Source organism: Cydia splendana, chromosome Z (assembly GCF_910591565.1).
Source record: "Cydia splendana chromosome Z, ilCydSple1.2, whole genome shotgun sequence".
Taxonomy (NCBI): Eukaryota; Metazoa; Arthropoda; class Insecta; order Lepidoptera; family Tortricidae; genus Cydia; species Cydia splendana.
In genome coordinates, this window is record NC_085987.1 from 31,457,689 (window position 1) to 31,479,048 (window position 21,360).

The 21,360-nt window shown below is 41.1% G+C and overlaps 1 protein-coding gene across 1 annotated transcript in view; it reads right to left on the bottom strand.

Annotated features, from left to right (window-relative positions):
- The window catches only part of LOC134805114 (uncharacterized), a 73,287-nt gene extending 53,053 nt beyond the window's left edge, over positions 1 to 20,234 (bottom strand). Inside the window, exons 1-9 of the mRNA XM_063778414.1 lie at positions 20,098 to 20,234; positions 19,651 to 19,796; positions 13,362 to 13,520; positions 12,936 to 13,132; positions 12,661 to 12,746; positions 12,261 to 12,445; positions 11,466 to 11,576; positions 11,072 to 11,387; positions 10,809 to 10,953 (exon numbers count right to left, since the gene is read on the bottom strand). Coding sequence (XP_063634484.1) covers positions 10,809 to 10,953; positions 11,072 to 11,387; positions 11,466 to 11,576; positions 12,261 to 12,445; positions 12,661 to 12,746; positions 12,936 to 13,132; positions 13,362 to 13,520; positions 19,651 to 19,776 — 1,325 coding nt within the window. The 5' untranslated portion in view covers positions 19,777 to 19,796; positions 20,098 to 20,234. The remainder of the gene's footprint in view (positions 1 to 10,808; positions 10,954 to 11,071; positions 11,388 to 11,465; positions 11,577 to 12,260; positions 12,446 to 12,660; positions 12,747 to 12,935; positions 13,133 to 13,361; positions 13,521 to 19,650; positions 19,797 to 20,097) is intronic.
- Between the last annotated feature and the right edge of the window lie 1,126 nt (positions 20,235 to 21,360).

The window sequence follows — 21,360 nt, forward strand, 5'->3', positions numbered from 1 at the left end:
AACGTGAACTCATCTTCTACGCCAAGGGGCTTAATAAAAGCAGTGCCTATAAAAATCCATGGACCCTGCGGTGTGATTAGTACCAGCTGTTTGCTTGACGACTGCAGCTCGGTCAGTATGATAAGCGCAAACCTTGCCAAACGGGTGGGGGCGCGCGGCCGTCGCGAGTGCATGCGTGTGCGTGGCGCGTGGAAGGACTCGGAGCTAGTGTGCGAATCTTATCTCGTGGATATAACTATATCTAACAAAAATGGACAAAAGTTTACGCTTACCGCGCAAAGTGTTAATGACCTTGACCTACCGAACTATAATAACATGAACTTAGTGAACTGTGATGAATATACTCATTTACAAGGACTCAAAAATAATTTCTGTGATGAAAACTTAAAACCAGAAATACTGATAGGCCAGGACAACTACCACTTGCAGTTACCATTGGAAATCGTTGTTGGTAGTCCTGACGAGCCCTGTGCCACTCGCACACCTCTTGGTTGGTGCATACATGGAAGAGCACCCACCCGTATGTCGTCAGCTGCGCTGCACTCAACTCTGTTTATCTGCAATAATGACGTCACCGATGACGCGACTGAGAACAAGCGACTGCTGCGAGACCTACATGAAGAAGTACGTCGTTCTTTCACGTATGACTCACTGGGCGTAACTAGTAAACCCCGTGAGAACTATAACGACGTATGCGCCGTAGAAAAACTTGACAAAACTTCTAAACTTGTTGATGGACGGTGGCACGTTGGACTCCCCTGGAAGAATGAGCAATGTAAATTACCTGACTCTTTCCCTCTCGCCATGTCGCGTCTTAAGGGAGTGGAGCGCAAGATGGAAAAATGTGATGGCTATAGAGAGAGATACAGCGAGCGCGTCCAGCACCTGTTTGACAATGACTACGCATAAGAGTTAAAGGATACCACAGTAACTAGCAAAACATGGTACCTACCACATTTTGGAGTGGATAATAAAAATAAAAAGCGCCTCCGTCTTGTTTTTGACGCTGCCGCTGAAACGAATGGATTGTCGCTAAACCATTACATACTTAAGGGCCCCGACCTACTGAGGTCACTGTTTGGAATAATGTTGCGGTTCCGAGAGCAAAGGATTGGTGTAACTGCCGACATTAAAGATATGTTCTTACGCGTCAAAATCAGAGAAGAGGACCAAAATGCACTACGGTTTTTATACCGAAGCGACCCCAAGGGACCAGTGAAAACCTATGTTATGACTTCGCTAATATTCGGTGCTAACTGTAGCCCCTTCGTAGCCCAATATATAAAAAACAAGAACGCTCAGCGTTTCGAGCCGACGATGTTACCTGCCTGCGAAGCTATATACAACCAACACTATGTGGACGATTATATAGACAGCCTACCAGATGAAAAAACCGCTATTGAGTTGATAAGAGATATAAAATCAATTCATCAGCAAGGTGGCTTCGAATTACGTAACTGGACTTCTAATAGTAAACAAGTTCTCGAGTCCATGCCAAAATCAACTCTCGGTGAAGCGGCTGTAAAGTTTAAAACCGGAGAACAATATGAAAGCGAACGAACTCTTGGCTTAATCTGGTTTCCACATGAAGATGTACTGGGTTTTGACGTTTCATTTAAAAAGATTCCTGCAAATATAATCAACGGAACACAAAGACCGACAAAACGGGACATTTTACGTGTTGTTATGTCCATATTTGACGTCTATGGATTTTTATCTCCGTTCACTGTAAATGGCAAAATGATTCTACAATTATGTTGGCAAGAAAACATAGATTGGGATACGGAAATACCTAACAAAATATATGAAAAATGGTGCAGTTGGATAAGTTGTTTGCAGTCATTACGTAACATACGGCTGCCGAGATTCTACTACAACGCAGCGCATATGGGAGTTACGGGAGTGAAGGAGACAGACTCGATCGCGGCAGCGGCCGGTACCGCTAGTGAGCGAGACAAGGATGGCGCGCCCGCGCCGGTGCAACCGCTGAACTTAGAACCATCGCCCGCTGCATGCTATACGAACCTACAATTGCATTTGTTTTGCGATGCGTCTGCCAAAGCTATGTGTGCCGTCGCGTACTGGCGCTGGGAAGGCAACGCTCATGTGTACATGGCGTTTGTGGCAAGTAAGTGTCGAGTTTCGCAAAATAAAATTACGTCAATCCCGCGACTTGAACTGAATTCTGCTGTCCTAGCTGCTAGATTGGCTGACACTATAATAAAGGAGCATAAAATAAAACCTAATCGCAAATATTCTGGAGTGACTCATCTACGACTTTACACTGGATCAGAAACAAGTGTCGCACTTATAAGCCATACATAGCTAATCGCTTAGGCGAAATAGATGAACTTACCTGCAGTGACGAGTGGAGGTACGTCCCTACGCACCTAAATGTAGCGGACGTAGGAACAAGAGAGGCGTATGATGTATCTATTCTGCAAGATCAATGGCTACACGGACCGGTTTTCTTACACGATAATGAGCGCACTTGGCCGACGGATTGTTTACAACCTGCAATAAATGACAATGAATTAGAGTGTGTTAACATTATACAAATGGTAAATAATGATTGTAAGGACTTACCTGTACCTGAGCCTACGCGATTTTCATCTTGGCTGCGCCTGCTTCGAAGTACTCACGCTGTTTTGAAGTTTATAAAAAGATGTCGAAAACTTACCGATAATAATAATTACGAGGCAATGGAGGAAGCCGAGCACCTGCTGATAAGACAATCACAGGCCCAATCGTTTAGTGAAGAGATTAAAATCCTGAAACAAGGAAAATACATAGAAAAAAGTAGTAAGCTACTTACCTTATCACCTTACCTTGATGAGCACGGAGTCCTGCGCGTCGGGGGCCGAATTGATGCTGCTGCCGATGTGTCACCTGAAACAAAAAGACCAATAATCCTAGATGGAAAAGATTATATAACTAGATTGATTGTGAAGTCTTACCATGTCAGCGCTGCTCATCAGAATCAAGAGACTGTGGTGAATAACCTTAAACAAAAATATTGGGTTATTAAACTTCGCCCAACGGTTAAAAATATTGCATCTAAATGTATGGTCTGCAGAATAAAGAAAAGCCGACCTGAAATTCCCAGAATGGGTAACTTACCTGAAGCACGGATGGCTCATCACCAGCGACCGTTCACCTTCTGCGGAATAGACCTGTTCGGCCCCCAAGAAGTGGCAATTGGGAGAAGACGGGAGAAGAGGTACGGCGTAATTTTTACATGCTTAACCGTTAGGGCTATTCATTTGGAAACCGTTGCTTCCTTGACGACCGACGCCTTAATTATGGCCCTCCGTCGTATGGCCGCGAGGAGGGGATGGCCTCAACAAATATTTTCCGACAACGGAACGAATCTTCGTGGTGCCGACGTCGAGCTGAAAAGGGCCCTTCAGGAACTGAAAAATAATGACGAGATTCGCAACGCTGCCATAAATAATGGAACCAAATGGACATTCATCCCCGCCGCTAGCCCACACTGGGGTAGGGCATGGGAGCGACTTATAAAAAGCGTAAAGAGCTCGCTGAAAATCGTCCTGAAAGAACGTGCACCCAGAGAAGAAACGTACAACACGTTACTCGCCGAGGTGGAAAATATGGTTAACAGTCGACCTCTTAACGCACGTCTCTGTCGAAGCCGGAAGTGCAGTAACCTTGACACCAAACCATTTTCTTTTGGGCTCATCGTCAAACTTACCTCAAATGGGCATTTTCGATAACTCCGAGTTTTTCCTTAGAAAACAATGGCGAATTGCACAGAGGCTTGCCGATTTATATTGGAAACGTTGGGTCAGAGAAGTGTTACCCGATTTGTTACCGCGACCAAAATGGAATAAGGAGCAGAGGCCCTTGCAAGTGAGGGACCTAGTCCTTATTGTCGACCCTGATGGGCCCCGTAACATCTGGCCACGAGGCATCATCGAACAGACTTTACCTGGACGAGACGGACGAACCAGAATGGTTAAGATAAGGACGAAATCGGGTGTCCTAACCCGATCCGCCGCACGCGTCGCTCGAATACCTATTGCAGAAGAGTGCTGCTAGGGCAGCACTGGGGTGGGGCATGTGAGCGACGCACTTAGATTTAAGTTTTTAAATACCAGTTTTACGTTTGTCAAAGCTAGGGGACGCACGGGGAAGGCGGGGTGCGCGGGAGCGGCCCTGATAGTTTACCGCACTAGAGCAAATTTTAAATCAGTCGATATAAGCTGTTGCACTCTCCGCACGTCCCTTTATGCTAGTATTTTGTGGATGTACCGCCCTCTTAAAAATATAAGTAGTTTCCATAATTTTGGCTATTTTTTCATCGTGAAACGAACCCACAAATCTCACATAACTATTACATAGATTCAGATTCTGAACATATAACCGTAAGTTTACCAAAAATTTGGCGTAGCTGTACAGTCAGATGCAGAGAAAAACAATCCGCCAAAATTAAATTTCCACCCTGCCAGGAGATTATTTATTGATGAAGATAACGATATGTTTGCAAAAATGTAGTGATGAACATAGGTGGACAGTAATTTTGGATGCGTAGGGGAGAGCGGGGAGAAACGCAACACTTTGTACTTTGACCTTAGTTTCTGGCTAACCGTTATTATATTTAATTACACAAACGGGTCTACCGCGATATAATTTCATTGTTTTTACCTTTAATTCCGACGTTTCAGCTGAGTTGCACCAGCTGTGGTCACGGAAAGACACCGTTATTAACCGTTATTATTTTGATGAAATTAATGTAGTCATATATAACTTCATTGCATGTTCTGTACATTAACATCTTGATTAACCTTATAATTGTGTATTTTGTATGTAAGTACCAGAGTGACTAAAAAATCTTCTTTTGTTACTCATGACCCCGTTGGCGTGCAGAAAGTAACACGTGTGGGTCAAAAGTAACAAGACACAGTGGGCTGTAATTAATATAATATGATAGGTATATCAAATCAAAAAAGTACTAATTAAATATGTAAATTATTATTGATCACACACTTTAATATTTGCATTTTAACTACATAAACATTAGCATTTTAAGAAAATAAATCAATATTAAGTCCTCGTTAGAAATTGTTTTTATTTCAAGTGATGAGATCAATTATTCTGTTATAAACATGTTTTCTACTCAGATAATTCAGGGTCAGAGTTTTTTCACTCACAAATATGGCATACATCGTTTAAATCATAATTGACGCATTAAGCATGTGACACCATATTAGATTCAATAGGTATATATTGTATGGGATGTAAATGTTACTTTTGTACCTGTACGGCTTTGTTACTTTTGTACCCGATCGCATTTTTCTGAAAACATGAAAGATATCTTTGAAACGGAACGTGCTCGAGAAAATAAATTGCAATCAAGCTAATCAATAATCAATATCCCTTCTGGTGGCAGGGCCTCCGGTTGAAGGGTAGGAGAAATGGCGCGGCCATTTTTTTAAATATGCCCCTGCGTGGCAGAGGGCGGGAGCCGGACACTTCCCTAATTGGCGGCGAACCGGGAGACGGTTCCGTCATAACAAGCCCGTGAGTGGCAGAGACCGTCTCCCGGCCTCTGTGCGACATCGTATTTCGCGCCTAAAATAAAACCGTTAAAACTATGCCTTGCTTGCTCACTCTTGCAAGATGCATTCGTCAATAAACAAGGATGGTATTCCTTAACGGTCGAATTCCCGCGTAAAATAAAGTTTGTTAGAACTGTGTGAATCATATTAAATGTATTGTTTTGTCATAAAAACTGCTTTTTCTACAATCAATTGTTTTATTTCCTAATTATACGTATTTTTATACATGAAAGTATTTTTTCTACTTGGTAAAAATATGAGATTTGATCAAGTCCAGCATAATTCACATAAAATAGAATGTAATTCATTGGTATACAATCAAATAAACCATTTTATGCTGAATTCAATAATACATTAATATGTTAATATATATCATTCATACATATTTTTTGAGAAATGGTCATATTTCTAACGCGCGACCACCCTGGAGGCCCCGCCACTTCACGTATATTTTTCCAAAATGGCCGCGCCACTCAACCTCAACCCACCGTTAAATCTGAGGCGCCGCCATTCAACGGCTCGTTATGTCTGTCCGTCTCCCGGCTCCCCGCCACTTACCGTAGAGACCGGGAGCCGGACAATGCCACTCTAGGAGATATGCAAATACCCAGAAAATGTATGTATTTTAATACAACGTAAACATCAAATAACTAAAAGTCGAAAAACGTACTTTTGATTCGAAAAATCACGTTGCGTCCTCTCACACAACCACGTGGCGCCCGTTTCGACTGAATGCAAGTGAAGGGGGCGCCACTGTCTATCACCTAATAGCAGCAGAGTGGTATTTTGACTATTAGATAAACCTACAGAGCAATAGTTACTTTCCTTTCCACCCGCCGTTACGTCTGTCCCCGCTCTCCCCTAAATTTCACTTGAATAAGCATGAAAAATTTTCTTATTAGCTAGGTACTACAACTAAATATGTACAGATTGAAGCTACGCTAAGGTAAGTAAGTTATATAATAATAAGATCATCGGAATACACATATGATTTCAATGAAATTGTCATTGAGGCTTATCGAAAGCCCTATTGAATAGAGTAGTACCTAAATAACGTTTTTCATCTGACGACTTCTGTATTTATTCGGTTTATTTAGTACGCGTATCTAATGAATTCGATTTTAGTTAATTTACATTTAAATACGTCACATGTGACATGAACAGACAAGGAGAGTAAGATAAAATATATTGTTTCTCTTCCTTCTTTCAATGGAACTTTTTTAGAGTTTCTCTTCCTCAAAGGAGGCTAGTGGTTAACACGAAACTCAAAATACTCTCATTTGCATTTAAAAAAAAACAGGATGGGTCACTGACCTGTCCCAGTAAAGTGAGGTAGTGTGCGTGAAGTGTGCTTGTGTGTGAAATGGGGTAATTTGACAGAATCTGAAAATTTTCCTCGGGCATACCTCGCCTTAAAGTCAAGTTTAGCAAGCAATGGATTTTCACATCGCGTTACGGTCGCTTATCTGTCGTAAGATGTCATGGTACCGGGACGTCTTGGTACGCGCCTTTTAGTACAATTTATTTTAAAAATTTATACAGAGAAAAGTAGCTCTTATTATTAGGAAATCAGAACTCATTCAATATGCAATGACACGTTATGTTTTGTTGACAAACTCGAAAATACTTTTTTTGCTATGTGATGGAAAAAGTTTTTAAAATAATTTATTCTCGTAATAAAAACCTCCATAAAACACTTAACTTCATTACCTACCTATTTGAAAAATGCTTTGAACTTTGTCAATACTGACAACTGTCAAGCGAATGCATAACAATTATTTATGTAATTTAATCTAAACAAGATGACTGAATTACATGATTGAACGGTGGAGCTAGAAGAAGTTCAAAGCAAGCTGTTGCACCGCAAACGATTTCCCGATCGGAGGCAGACTGACAGTGTCATCGTCAACGTTGAACGTAGTGCCACGTTTGAGGGACAACGAGCCTGTACCCGGGGCCCGGGACGGCGGTGCAGCCTGTCAGCCAGCGTGAGGGCGGTGATATTCGAGTCAATTGTTGGCGGTATACCAGAGAATACTCCGCAATTTTCGACAACCACCACTACCACCAGTATAAAAAAATCAGAACTATGTGTATTCTATTGATCTGACCCAGAAGTCGTTTAAGGAGAAAAAGTACCTCATACATAATAAAGTCATTTGATAAAATAAGGATATCTTATTACAAAAAAGCAATCTATCGGGCAAGATTATGAACGGAAACTGAAAAGTGTTATTCTTATTTGTTAGTTGTGTTTATGTAAGTACTTGTGTTATGTAGTTGTTTAAGATTAATAAACGCAGTACGTTTTTGTTTATTTTTTTTTTCTTGATGATGCTACGTCTATCGCTTCATGCAATTATTTACATGAAGCGTTAGACGTAGCTAAGCCCAATTTCCATCGATGGGCAACTAAGTCATTATGTGTGATCAGTACAAGTATCTGGGTAGTATGATGCACCATTCTGGGAATGTGGAATGCGACATTCAACACCGAATAGCCGCTGCTTGGCTAAAATGGCGAGAAGTGACTGGTGTTACGTGTAACAGGAAAATGGGGGTCAAACTCAAGTGGTATACAAAAGTATAATAAGGCCGGTTTTTATGTACGGCAGCGAGACGTCGGCAACGACTCAAAGACACGTGCATACCATCTAAGTCGCCGAGATGAAGATGCTGAGGTGGATGTGCGGCGTTACCAGGCTTGATAGAATCCGTAACGAGTACGTACGAGGAAGCCTGGGCGTGCGCGACATTGCCGATAAAATGCAGGAGAGCAGGCTGCGATGGTATGGTCACGTAAAAAGAAGGCTTTCTGACTACGTAAGAAATTTGGAACTACAACTTTCCATCCCAGGTCTAACATCTAGGGCAGACCCAGAACAAGATGGAAGGGTGTAGTGCTAAAGGAATTGAGTGACTGCAAGTTATCCGAGCACGATGTCGTGGGCAGGGCGAAGTGGATAAGGTTAAGCAGGAAAGCTGACCCCACCACCATGTGGGATAAATAGTTAGGTCTCTATCACGCGTCGATATTAGTGCGACAGAGAGAGAGAGAGAGAGATTAACGTATCGTTCACTACGGCGCAAACGATTGGCATCTTGGCTAAGCACCCTGTACATATTTAGTACTTTTGCAAAGACTGCATGCAAAATAATAAAGACAGCATATGTAAATAACAGATTGTTTAGAACACTGTTTTCTACCGGAGTGCGTCACCTTTCAAAAAGTTCATAATTATTGTATGAAACCTTCACAGTCACAAGACATAAACCACGCATTGCAAATTTTTCAGGGATTGTTTACTCTATTACTACATACATGACATTGTACGTCATGTTGCTAAATCAAAATAAAGCAAAATAGAAATAATACAATTAATTATGAACTAATCAATTATGCATGTGAAATTATGTAACATAGTATTAACGAAACAAGAGTAAATGTTAACCGAGCGTTATTGTCAACTCAGAGCTACGAATGTGGGTGCACCAAATGTGATTCTGATTGTGATCGTACGCCGTGTACAGCCAGATGAATTAGCTGTGAAATTCTTCGTTAGTTTTGAGACTTTTGAGAAGGCCCTACACCTAGTATTGCACATGTCGATGTCGTGTCGGACCGGAGTCAAACGGAGAACAGGTTGTACTGTCGTTCGTAGTCGTTGTCGTGAAAAGGAAACATTCTTACAAAATTATAAAAGTGCAAGTTTTCTCGTGAATCGTGAGGTGGTTATGCAGTAAGATTGGCATAATTATTATCAGTGCTTTTATTAAAGTGCACAATTTTAGTTGGAACTGCTTAATAAATAGCTTAAGTTACTTTATAGCATTTTACTCATTTCGTCCTTTTGCCCATCAGGTCTATTTGATAAGAAAACTGTTAAGTAATGTTGAAAGATGTGACTATTTAATTAGAATTGCATATGTTTAAAAAGCAATGTTGATGTATTTAATAGGTTTTTCAATATTATTGATAACGATCGTAAATGTAAATGTCAAGTAATCCGACTGGACACATAATGTCTGCAGTACATTGCTGGGTCGATTAATTTTGTTAGAAAATAATAAAAAAATATTTTTTCATTTTAATTAATTGAAACTATTTGGACTTAATTCCTGGTTAGTTAAAGGGTATGTACTTTAATTTTTTGCTCTTATTACAGGCCACACCCTGTATATGACGGTGACTGTTCAGCAAGAAAAAAAATCCTACCTGGTAGAGTCGTATCGTATTACGCGAGAAAACAGTTCCCGAATTGATTATATCTCTAACGTCATCCCTTGAACTGATGGTGAAGCCCATATTAACTTGCTATCAACTTTGTATTTTTGGCCCTTCTCGGCAGCCTGTTCTCCGGACGAATGGCAATGGTTGCCGAAGCCGTAAAAGTCAATCTGAATAATATAACTCGATAAGAAATTTAAAACAACAAAATGCAAATTAGTAATATGTTAATATACTAATATGATAAGTCATAAATATGACATAAGTCACTCGTATGGGCAATTGGACATAGACTAAGGTTGTCAACGACAGCACTTTTTATTTTACTTCGAGTAAAAAACGCCGAAATAACTGCATACCAACATAACAAACATAATTTAGGTTACTTGAACCACCGAAACGAAAGCAACCAAGAGTTGCCGGAAATGGCCGATCGTCGTAAAATGAAGATTGTTATGAAAATTTCTTTTGCTTATTGTAAATTAAATACGCATCGAAAGCGATAGTTTTTATGCTCTAGTTCTATTCTCATATTTAGATAATAGATTGGAACAGTTTTTTCTTATCATACGTGCGTCGTATTCGAGAAACGTGTCAAAAACTTTTTTAGTAATTTGTAAGGCGCCATCTCGCTCCTTCCCTCATTTTTTATCCCGTTCTGGTTTTTCAATTTTATATATGATGATGATTTTCTTTCATAGCCCGTTTTAGGTTATAAAATTACTAATATTTAAATAATGTTTTGAGTAAAAATTAATAATAGGTAGGTACTTAATTGGATTTGCCGATTTAGTTGAAAAAATGTGACGTTACACCAGGGGGGAGAGGAATGTGAAATGTGACTAAGGGGAAGGGAGGGGTCAAAAAACCTTGAAATTCGTGTGACGTAATTAATGGATGACCCCTCACTGGAGATTTAGTGCAGTGATAACAAGAATATGAAGACATTTGTTAGTGTGGGCTGCATACTTTCAGCCCTAAGCAGTATAATGGGGTCTCACTTGGTTTCGGCTATGCACGTGAAGAGCGCGCAGGCCTGCAGGCGCGCGCCGGGCGGCACGGACGCGCACTCCAGCAGCCGCAGCACCACCGCCGGGAACCGCAGCATGGCTGCTTGCAGCAGCTCATCCGCCTTGCTCGTGTCCTCTGTACAATGTATATGACATTAGGATGAATATCGAAAGGCCTCGAACGAATTGAGGCTAGCAGCGTCGGCCGCTGACACATTATAAAAAAATATAGTATAGCTGACGCAATACCTCACCTTTATTTTTAGTAGCAACATGGAAATGCGCCATAGCATACGAGTACTGTATGCTAAAGAGGAACCCGGCATCCCTCTCCTTGGCCCAGTGGTCGACGGCGTCGATCAGCCACTGATGCTCGCGCGCCCGGAGCGCCAGCGTGTCGATGACCAGCAACACCGCTAACGGGTCCGAGGGGTCGAGATTCAGTAGCAGTTTAGCTAGTTCTAAAGCAGTGCGGTGGCAAGCTCGATTTGTCAGCAAGTGGATATATTTTAATACAGCGACATGGAATGTCCTGTTTTCCATATATGTGTATAGCAGCCGCGTTCTGGGCTGAAAAACAAAAATAAAATGTTTTAGTGAAAATTTATCTAGACATTTAGAATCTGCACTGACTGAATTTGGACTCACATCTGCTAGCTGAAATGAGGGATGAGCAACATACTGCATGTAGGCTATAGCGCGCTCGACCAGGGTGTTGGCTGCGGTGTATTCTTCTATTTGGAACAACATGTCTGCACTCTGGAATGATACCTTTATTATTAGTTATGTGGCGTGACCGGGGTTTTGGTTGCCACTCGGGGTGAATGACCTCAATAACTGCTTATTCAATGTCGTATATTTTATAAATATGTTATCTACACTAAAAAAGCGTCTTTTTAGCAATTTAAAATGTATCGCGGGCTTAAAGGCGTATTCATATTAGTAACATACTTGATATACCGCGGTGTGGCATCCAAAACCCCGATCACCGTAGATAGATTTAGATTATACAATTATACATAGAACAGGCAGGCCGAGAATAGCAATCTATCTATCTATAGAATAGCATAGTAAAGTAGCCCGATTTACGTTTAATGGCTGCGACAATTCTGGACAGTTGCAATGCCTAAAAACCAAGTTCATTAACTAGTAAACTTATCTCACTATCTTTCTCTTTGCCTCTGAAACATGGACGTGGAAACCTCGCATGAAAGAAAAGAATAGATGCATTCGAGATATGATACTGACGCAGAAAATTAGTCATCACTTCGGTACATCGGCGCTTGCATTCACGTATCTGTACAGTAAGCAGCATAAGTTGCTAAAAAATTACCTTGACACGCTCTTATTTTCTTGACAATAAAGTCGCGTCAAGATCATTTTGAACCCCTCGCCCGCTTAGCAACTTCTGCTGCTGACTGTACAGAGTACGTGACACAGTACCTCAAGCATGGCTTCGACGTGCATATGGCGCTGCGCCTCCTCGATGGCGGCCTGCGGCCAGCCCTGGCGGCGGCCCACGGAGGCCAGGTGCAGCAGCCGCTGGTGCATGTGCCGGTACTCCTTGCTGTGGTCGAACGTGAAGTGCGCGCACCCGTCCTCGTTGCGCGTCATCGACATAGATAGCCCTGGAGAAATTATCAATGAAAATTTTACGATTTACGACCATAGACTACTGAGCCATTCAGTGACCTTTCAATCTGCAAAACCGCATGCTTGTGTAAATAATTCGGTCCGTGCTCAAAGAACACGCCACTTAAAGTGCATAGGCAAATTCAACTTATTAAGATATATTTGGAGACAATAAGATATAAGAAGTTATAGTTTTCACTATGTAACTTACCAAATTTCTTGAAATCGGCTGTGTATTCGACTGATGGTACAATGATAGTTTTCTTTTGAATTCGGAGTTGTGCCTGACGGTTACCCCTGATTAGAAATAACCAATTATAATACATGGTTGCACGTCGATATGTAAGTTAAAAATAAAGTAACCCGTTATTCATAAACAACATACAACCCTCAAAAATTGCAATAAATCATTTGTATGTAGGTATTGGTCACTTTAGTGAACTAACAGAGGATTGTCAAGTTAATAAGGGGTAGGAATCCACTAACCGTTTGTTTCTTTCCTCAGTACGTTCAGCTCCGAACATTTTTTTCATTTCATTGGCGACATTCAAGTGTTTCTGCTGCACCAGCAACACGTCGGGGATGAGCACCTGCGGCGGCAGCGGCTGCGACGCGGCCGGCGCGGCGGTCGGCGGAGCGCCCATCAACGCATTGATTTCCTTTAGGGACTTGTCTATTTCATCCTAAATATATAAATTGTTTGCAGGGGTCATGAAACCAAATTTACGGAAATAGGTACAGCGAAAAAAACATATTTTTAAATAGATAAATACCTACATTAATGTGGAAACTAGAAAATTTTAAATACATAGTAACTATGTATACGGGATCTCTTAGAAATACTACCATGTTTTTTGACTACCCAAATTAATGTGGCACATAATATTTACCAATCTAGGTTTTTATACTGACCTCTCCATCTTCATTTTTAACTGCCTCTTTAGCCTTCTTTTGTTTTTTCTTTTTTCGTTTATTTTTCTTCTTGCTTGTTTCCGGCTGGGGTTCAACCTCTTCAACTGATTCCGATTCTGAGGGCTCCTGCTCTTTTTCAGAGTGAGAGCTCAACTCAAGCTGTCAAAAGCAAATGGTAGATTTTAGGTTTATTTACCTATATTAACTTTATTACACAATTTTCAAGTTACACTTGGCCAGACGAAACCCTTTCATTTTGCTTTTAAAGCCCTTATATAAAGCGAACCCATTTGAGTAATCGGTAGCCTAATACCCTTACAAAACCCTTATCATCTGCTTACTTAAACACCTTGCATATCGCTTATAAGGGTTAGCCTTATAAAGGGCTTCCCTTTTAGCATATAAGTGTGCTAATTTAAATCGTCTACCTTGTTCATAAAGCACACAATACTTCGAATCCGAGCGATCGCCGGCGGCGTGACTAGCGTAGATATACATATACTAATCCTATCTCTTTCACGCAAGGCTGAACTACGACATTACTAAAGGGAAAGGGAAAGCTTTATAAAAAGCGCTTAATGATAAGGGTAGGTAACCCTTATTAAGGGATTGCAAGGCATATAGGTAAGCTTTTCGGTAAGGGGTAGTCAAATGAATGGACTTGCAGTTCAAACTGGAAAGTCTTTCAATGTGTTAGCCGAGTTTAAGGGACGCCCATTGAAAGGCTTTTATCGCGGAAAGGGTTGTCCGGTCCCTGACAATGTATGGTAGAACAAAACTAAGGAACAAGGAAATGTATCTCAACATTTTTATGCTACATTGGTTGCATATACAGGCATTTTCTCGGGGGAGCCTGCATCCCTAGAGAACGCCTGCATCCCCAGGCGGCGGATAGGGGGGGCTCGCTGCTCACTACCCTGTTAGTGAGCAGAGGGCTTGAGGGAAATAAAATACCTCTCGCGGACCACACAGGCCGGAGAAGGACACTCCGATATCAAACCCTCGTCTTCAAGCTTCTTCGACATATTCGGAGCAGAGGCTGCAGACGGGCTGGGCGCTTGGCTGGAGCGTACAGAAGGGATCGGCGGCGGAAGAATCTCTAGTAGATCAACGGCGGCGACCTAAAACTTTCAGAAAGGCTACAGTCTTGGCGTCAGGTGGCAACCGGCCGTAAAAACAAAGCCAATCAAGAAATCTCCTAATGCATTATGAAAGTACACCATATTAGAGAAACGATAAATACTAGGGCGTCCCCCGGAAGCGACGGTCAGAGCTCCCGAATTCACTATGCGCATAATACTAGGGCGTCCCCCCCAAGCGACGGTTTTAGACGCAACGCAACGTCCATGCGTATAACTACGTGGAATATTGGCTCGCTGACCGAACGCAGTCAAGAACTTGCAGAGACTCTATACAGACGACACATAAATATATGCTGCATCCAGGAGTTAAAATGGAAGGGTTCCAAGTCCAGGGATATCGGATACGATTACCAACTTCTATATAACGGCTCCTCAACGTCTAGAAATGGCGTAGGAATTATACTAGACAAAGATCTTAAACAACGTGTGATCAAAGTAGATAGGATAAATGACAGAATAATGTACCTTAAATTATCACTGGACAATCAACCCCCCTTCAACATTATCTCAGTGTACGCTCCTCAAACAGGCTGCAAAAGGGATGAAAAAGAAGCTTTTTGGGAAGAATTGGAAGAAGTTCTTCTTAGCATACCCAACACGGAAAGGAAAATAATCGCCGGAGATTTTTATGGGCATGTCGGACAACTTTCCCCCAAGAACACACATACACATGGAAACTTCGGTTTCGGGACCCTAAACGAACAGGGGAAGGATATCCTAGAATTAGCAACCAACCACGACATGTCTATAATCAACACCTTTTTCCAGAAGAAGAATGAACATCTAATCACCTACAAAAGCGGAAAATCCCAATCCCAGATAGACTACTTCTTGTGTGACTCACCGATGCGTATGATGTTTAAGGATTGCAAAGTCATCCCGGGAGAGCCCCTCACTACTCAACATCGACTCCTCGTAGCCTGTCTCCGAATTCCCATCTGGAACACTAAAAGTAAAATAAAGCCTTGTCCTCGCACCAAATGGTATAATCTTAAGACATCAAAGGGCGATCAAGCCTTAAAAAGGATAGAAGTCTGTCTTTCCGCCTGTGTGATGTCACAGGATGCCAACACAACATGGAACAAGCTTCACACGCAAATAACCTGCATTGCCAAAGAAGAACTCGGAACATCTAAAGGCAAACTAAACACAGGGAAAGACGCCAGTTGGTGGACCGAGGAAGTAAAACAAAAGCTTAGTGAAAAGAAAACCGCTTTCAAACGCTGGCAAGATACTCAAACAGATATTGATAAAGACATATATAACATTGCAAAGAAAACTGCCAAGCAGGCTGTCGCAATCGCTAAGAGAAATGTAAACAAGACCCTTATCGCCCGATTGGAAAATTCGGAAACGGATAATGAAATATTCAAAATAGCCAAACAAAGAAATAAGCAAAGCCAAGATTTTAAGCGAACTAAATATATCAACGATGCCTCAGGACATCTGCTAACATCGGATGAAGATATCAACATAAGATGGCAAGAATATTTTACACACCTACTTAATGAGGAGTTTCCGCAAAAACCGCTCACATTACTCCCTGTCTTACATGGCCCCATTGAGGCGATACAACCTACCGAAGTAAAATCAGCCATCTCCAACATGAAAAATGGCAAAGCGACTGGCCCTGATGAAATCCCGGCAGACCTGTGATTTGTGTGGCTTGTGTGGCTGACTAATTTCTTCAACCTCATCCTTACATCCGGGAAGATGCCAGATATGTGGAGGCTCAGCAACATGATACCCTTCTACAAGAATAAAGGAAACATTGCAGACTGTGAGAACTATAGGGCTATCAAATTGACCTCCCACACTCTGAAAATATGGGAAAGAGTAATTATCACCAGGCTAAACAAACTTTCCACCATAACAGAAAACCAGTGTGGCTTCACAGCGGGAGTAGGTACTACGGATGCCATACATTGTATAAGAATACCGATGGATAAATACAAGAACCTAAAGAAAGACCTACACCTGGTATTCATTGATCTGGAGAAGGCTTTTGACCGCATACCACGCAAGCTAATATGGCAAGCGTTGAGAGCACAAATGGTCCCCGAGTATTACATTCGTATTATACAGGATATGTATAATAGCTGCGTAACAACAAGAGTAGTAACACCTGCGGGCACGAGTGAAAGCTTTGAGGTCAAGGTCGGGGTTCACCAAGGGTCAGCATTAAGTCCCCTGCTTTTTAATATTGTTATGGACTACATAACAAGGGATATCCAAAAGCCGGCCCCGTGGACGCTTCTGTATGCGGATGATGTTGTTTTAATTGAGGAATCCCTAACGGAAATCCAAAACAACCTGGATAGATGGTGCACGGCCTTGGAAGGTTGCGGGCTGCGAGTAAGTCGCCAAAAAACCGAATATATGCACTGCCGCTTTTCAGAAACCACCAACTTGCAAAACGTAGCGCCAACTATTGAAGGGATACCTCTGAAACGAGTAGAGGAATTTAAATACCTTGGATCCATAGTCAACACTGAAGCTAACGCCGTAAAAGACCTAGACAACAGGATCAAGACAGGCTGGCTCAAGTGGAGGTCACTCTCTGGGGTCTTGTGTGACCCAAAAATTCCTATCCGAACTAAAGGCGCCGTATACAAGCAAGCGGTTAGACCGGCCATGCTATATGGGTCCGAGTGCTGGGGAGTCAGAAAAAGTGAAAACCAGAAAATACATGTTGCCGAAATGAAAATGCTACGATGGGCGGGAGGAGTTACGAGGTTAGACAGAATTCGGAACTCATACATTCCAGGGACTTTTAAAGTAGCTGACATAACACAAAAAATGCAGGAAAGCCGTCTACGCTGGTATGGCCACGTCATGCGCAGAGACCTGGATCATATGACCAGACAGGTCCTGGCCATAGATGAAGTGAAGAGGGGAAGAGGCCGCCCACCGACAACTTGGACTAGGACTATTAACAATGATATGCTGACGATGGGCTTAACGCCAGAACTGACTCAGAATCGCCATGACTGGCGCAAATGTATTAGGAGGGCTGACCCCGAATAGGGAAAAAGCCAGGGGATTGATTGATCGGTTGCATATACAGCTTAAACCGTAAATATCATCAATTTTTAAACCTGTATCATACACTTGGCTTGGCTTAATTACCACAAAATACAGCATTGCATTTATTTTAGTCTACCTGGACAAGGTTAACATTGTGTAATGGTGATATTCATTTTTGCAGTAGTTATAAGCCCTTTTCCACAAAAAATATATTTGGTACTAGAGTTCTGCTACAAACTGACACAGTATGTCGCCTGGCTGATGGGACAGAATAACAACAAGAAGTAATTTATTTACCCACACATTCCATATAAGATAAGATAAGAATAGCCTTTATTGACCAAAATAGAATTAGTACATATTGCATTTAAATAAATTCACATTTCATTTATCATTATATTAGTTTCAATATCTTTCCTAATAAATTATATTGTAATGTCATTGTTTTTAATATTTTAGGACAAGCAGGAACTGCGTGTCACGGAAATGAAGATGCTACGGTGGATGTGCGGAGTTTCACGCAAGGATCGCGTCCGAAACGCCCACATTCGGGGTAGTCTTGGCGTCCGTGACATCGCAGACAAACTGCAAGAGTGCCGCCTTCGTTGGTATGGCCACGTCTCGCGCAGACCGGCAAGTTACGTGGGTAACAAATGCCTGGCCATGCCGCCTCCTCCCGGTACGGGAAGAAGAGGCCGGCCCAAGAAGCGATGGCTTGATGTCGTTAAGGAGGACATGCGTGCCAACAGACTCACCACCAGGGATGCCGAAGATCGGGCAAAGTGGACACGAAGGAGTCGGAAGGCGGACCCCGGGTCCTCGCGCCCCGCGCGGGGGCACAGCCGGGATTGACGCCAGGATGATGATGATGATGTTTTTAATATGTATTTTAGTCTGCCTTCTTGGCATAGGCCTCCTCCAGCTCTCACATTCCATATACATTACAAAAACTAGAGAATTGATATGTTGGAGAAATGTGTTTTTTATAATTTTAGGTTGTTTTAGGAACACACAGCTCCAAAACATAAAGTGGGTAAGCACTTTTGCAGCTTGCTGTACAATAGTAAATTTCGCTTTGCAGTTCACATTGCTTAAATAGATTAGAAGAACAATCATACGGTTTATAAGTTATAGGACTATGACTATATTAATAGTCTAGTATAAAAAATACTACAGGATAATTTTACACAAAAAAACCTACTCCCACAGAAAACTCAATAAAGCTTGCGTTGTAGGTACAGTCAAGGACATAAATTTGTATACATTTCTTCACCTTAACCCATTGAAATAAGGTGAAAAAATATATACATATTTATGTCCTCGACTGTACTAGATGACAATAATATATATGTTAGCGGCTGATCATAAAGTTCCTGTGTAATGTTTTGACAGTAGTCACATTAAACCAATAGATATGTAGGATAGGTTCGTTTGGGTGCTTCAGATGCCTGAAGGGCAAACTGTTCAGAAACAAGTAGCTAACTCCGGGAATGAGACACTTTTCATGTTTCACTATACATATACCTAGGAATTTCATGATCTACCTGATTTTACAATTGTGTGCCAAAATATACCTACAATATATAGTTATATAAATAATTATATACATAGGAAACATCCATAATTCAGTAACAAATATTACAGTAAGTATTTCAACAGGGTATTTAATAGGAACTTAGATTTTGTAAAGACCTTCATACTTAGGTTATAAATAACTCTTAAGTTGTAACATTTGGAAATCATGAATGTTTATCACAGAGGTCACCAATTAGTTTCATCAGGGATCCTGTTTTTAACATAAAATGATCAATGCAGTGTGTTTCTATGTTCATTAATTAAAAAAGCAAATGTAATGTTCAGTACTAATAGGATGGAGGTCCGGATCCCTGGTTTATCTGTAACTCTGAGGCGATGGTGACAACACTGAAATATATGTTAAACTCACAAGAACACCAAAAACGAAATGACCATATGTGTCAGCTTTAAGTCAAACCTTGTATTAAAACTGATAAAATGGGTAGTTTTTTTATCATCTGCATAAGCCATCAACACAACATACATTTAAATCCAGTAAGGTATAAGATTATATAAATATTTTACACTAGTTATTATGTACTCACCCCTTCATAAGTGAACTTAGAAGCTGTATTCTTTGCATATAGGGGTTCATAATCATCATCAGAATCATCACAGGGCTCTGGCAGACGATTATCACCAAATACTTTGCGTACATTTCTACTGGACATCTTTATATGTGGCTTGTATTCTGTAATTAATAAAACGTTAGCATTAAAACCTGCAGAGTTTACAGTATCTAGGAGTGCAAAATTTGCATCACAATATACTCAGGAGATGTTTGATATCGTATTTAGATTTAGATAAAAATTCATCAGCCAGACATAAAAATAGAGCATAAAAATTAGATATATAAAAAAAAGCGGGTAACGAAATGGTGCAACAAAAATAATTATAATATAATATACATGCCGAACTGGAAAATTGACATAATATAGCTTAATTATTGTATTATGCTGGTCTTTAAATTCGTATTGTACTTATTTCCTTACCTCTAGCACAAAAATTCTGCAAACAGTAGAACCCAAAGAGTATAAATAAGTATGTATAGTAAGTAGTACCTAAAAAGTAAAAATTACATTACACGCAAGTACATAAATCACAACATGTGAAATAAGCAAATGAGTGAATGGAAAGAATGATATTAACGACAATTATGTCAATGATGTGTCCTCTCTGCGATGTGGTTTGTTCTGTTCAAGGCATCTACTCTCCATCTACTCCAAATGCAGACGAAGTCACGGGCAGAAAATAATAAATATTAGGCTTGAGTCGGTCCTGAACTAAGAACTATTAAGAATGAAATCCCATCAAGGACCGAAAGGAACTAAATCTTTTTGCACGCTCTTAATCGGTCTTTAGGTCCTTTAGTTCAGTGGGATTCGAGAGCGCTTGACTGAGTGAAACGTAAAATGGACGGAACGAAACGGTTGTCAATGTCGCTGGCACGGGTATGAACGAGATGAAAGAACGACGTGACACTCCTAAGCCCGTAAAATATGAAGGAAAATCAAATATATTTCGACATATTTGATATTTTTTAATTATGTTAAGGTGTTTTAATTTTTAATATCGACATATCGTATCGTACAAGTTAAATTGTATTCAGTTACCAAAGATTGGAAAGAAACCAATGAAAAATCGACTCCTATTCATTCCCGGCTCTCAACGACCGAACTGAACTAAAGGAACTAAAAGACCGAACTAGTTCGTTTGACCGATTGACCGAGAGCGGAGCGCTCTCTGTAGTGACCGAGCAGGCACAAGCCTAATAAATATAGTTTGGCAAGGCATTTCCATCGGTAGAAACGGACGGCAAATCTGAAAAAATGTATGGGCAAAGGGTCGTCCTCCCATAGAAAATTTTAATATTACGCTTTTTTCTACTGGCAAAGTGAGTTTGCCAGAGTATATTATAAATATACAATACTCTACATTGCTTAACATTGCTCAACATCAAAGAATATAATAGTGGTAACAAACTATCGCACCGCACCAAGGTCATTGTGCGACGCACCGATAAGTAAGAGCGAGAAAGATATATTGCTTTCTCGCTCTTACTTATGGGTGCGTCGCACAATGACCTTGGGGCGGTGCGATAGTGTGTTACGGCCTTAATACTCACTAAGAGAAGAGTAAGAGAAGAACGGTAACTCCATACAAAAAAATGTCCCCTTCCGTTTATACGTTTATACTAGTAGCGCCATCGTTGTGTACCAATGGAACTAAAATTGACAACCGGTTTAGCCTGGCGG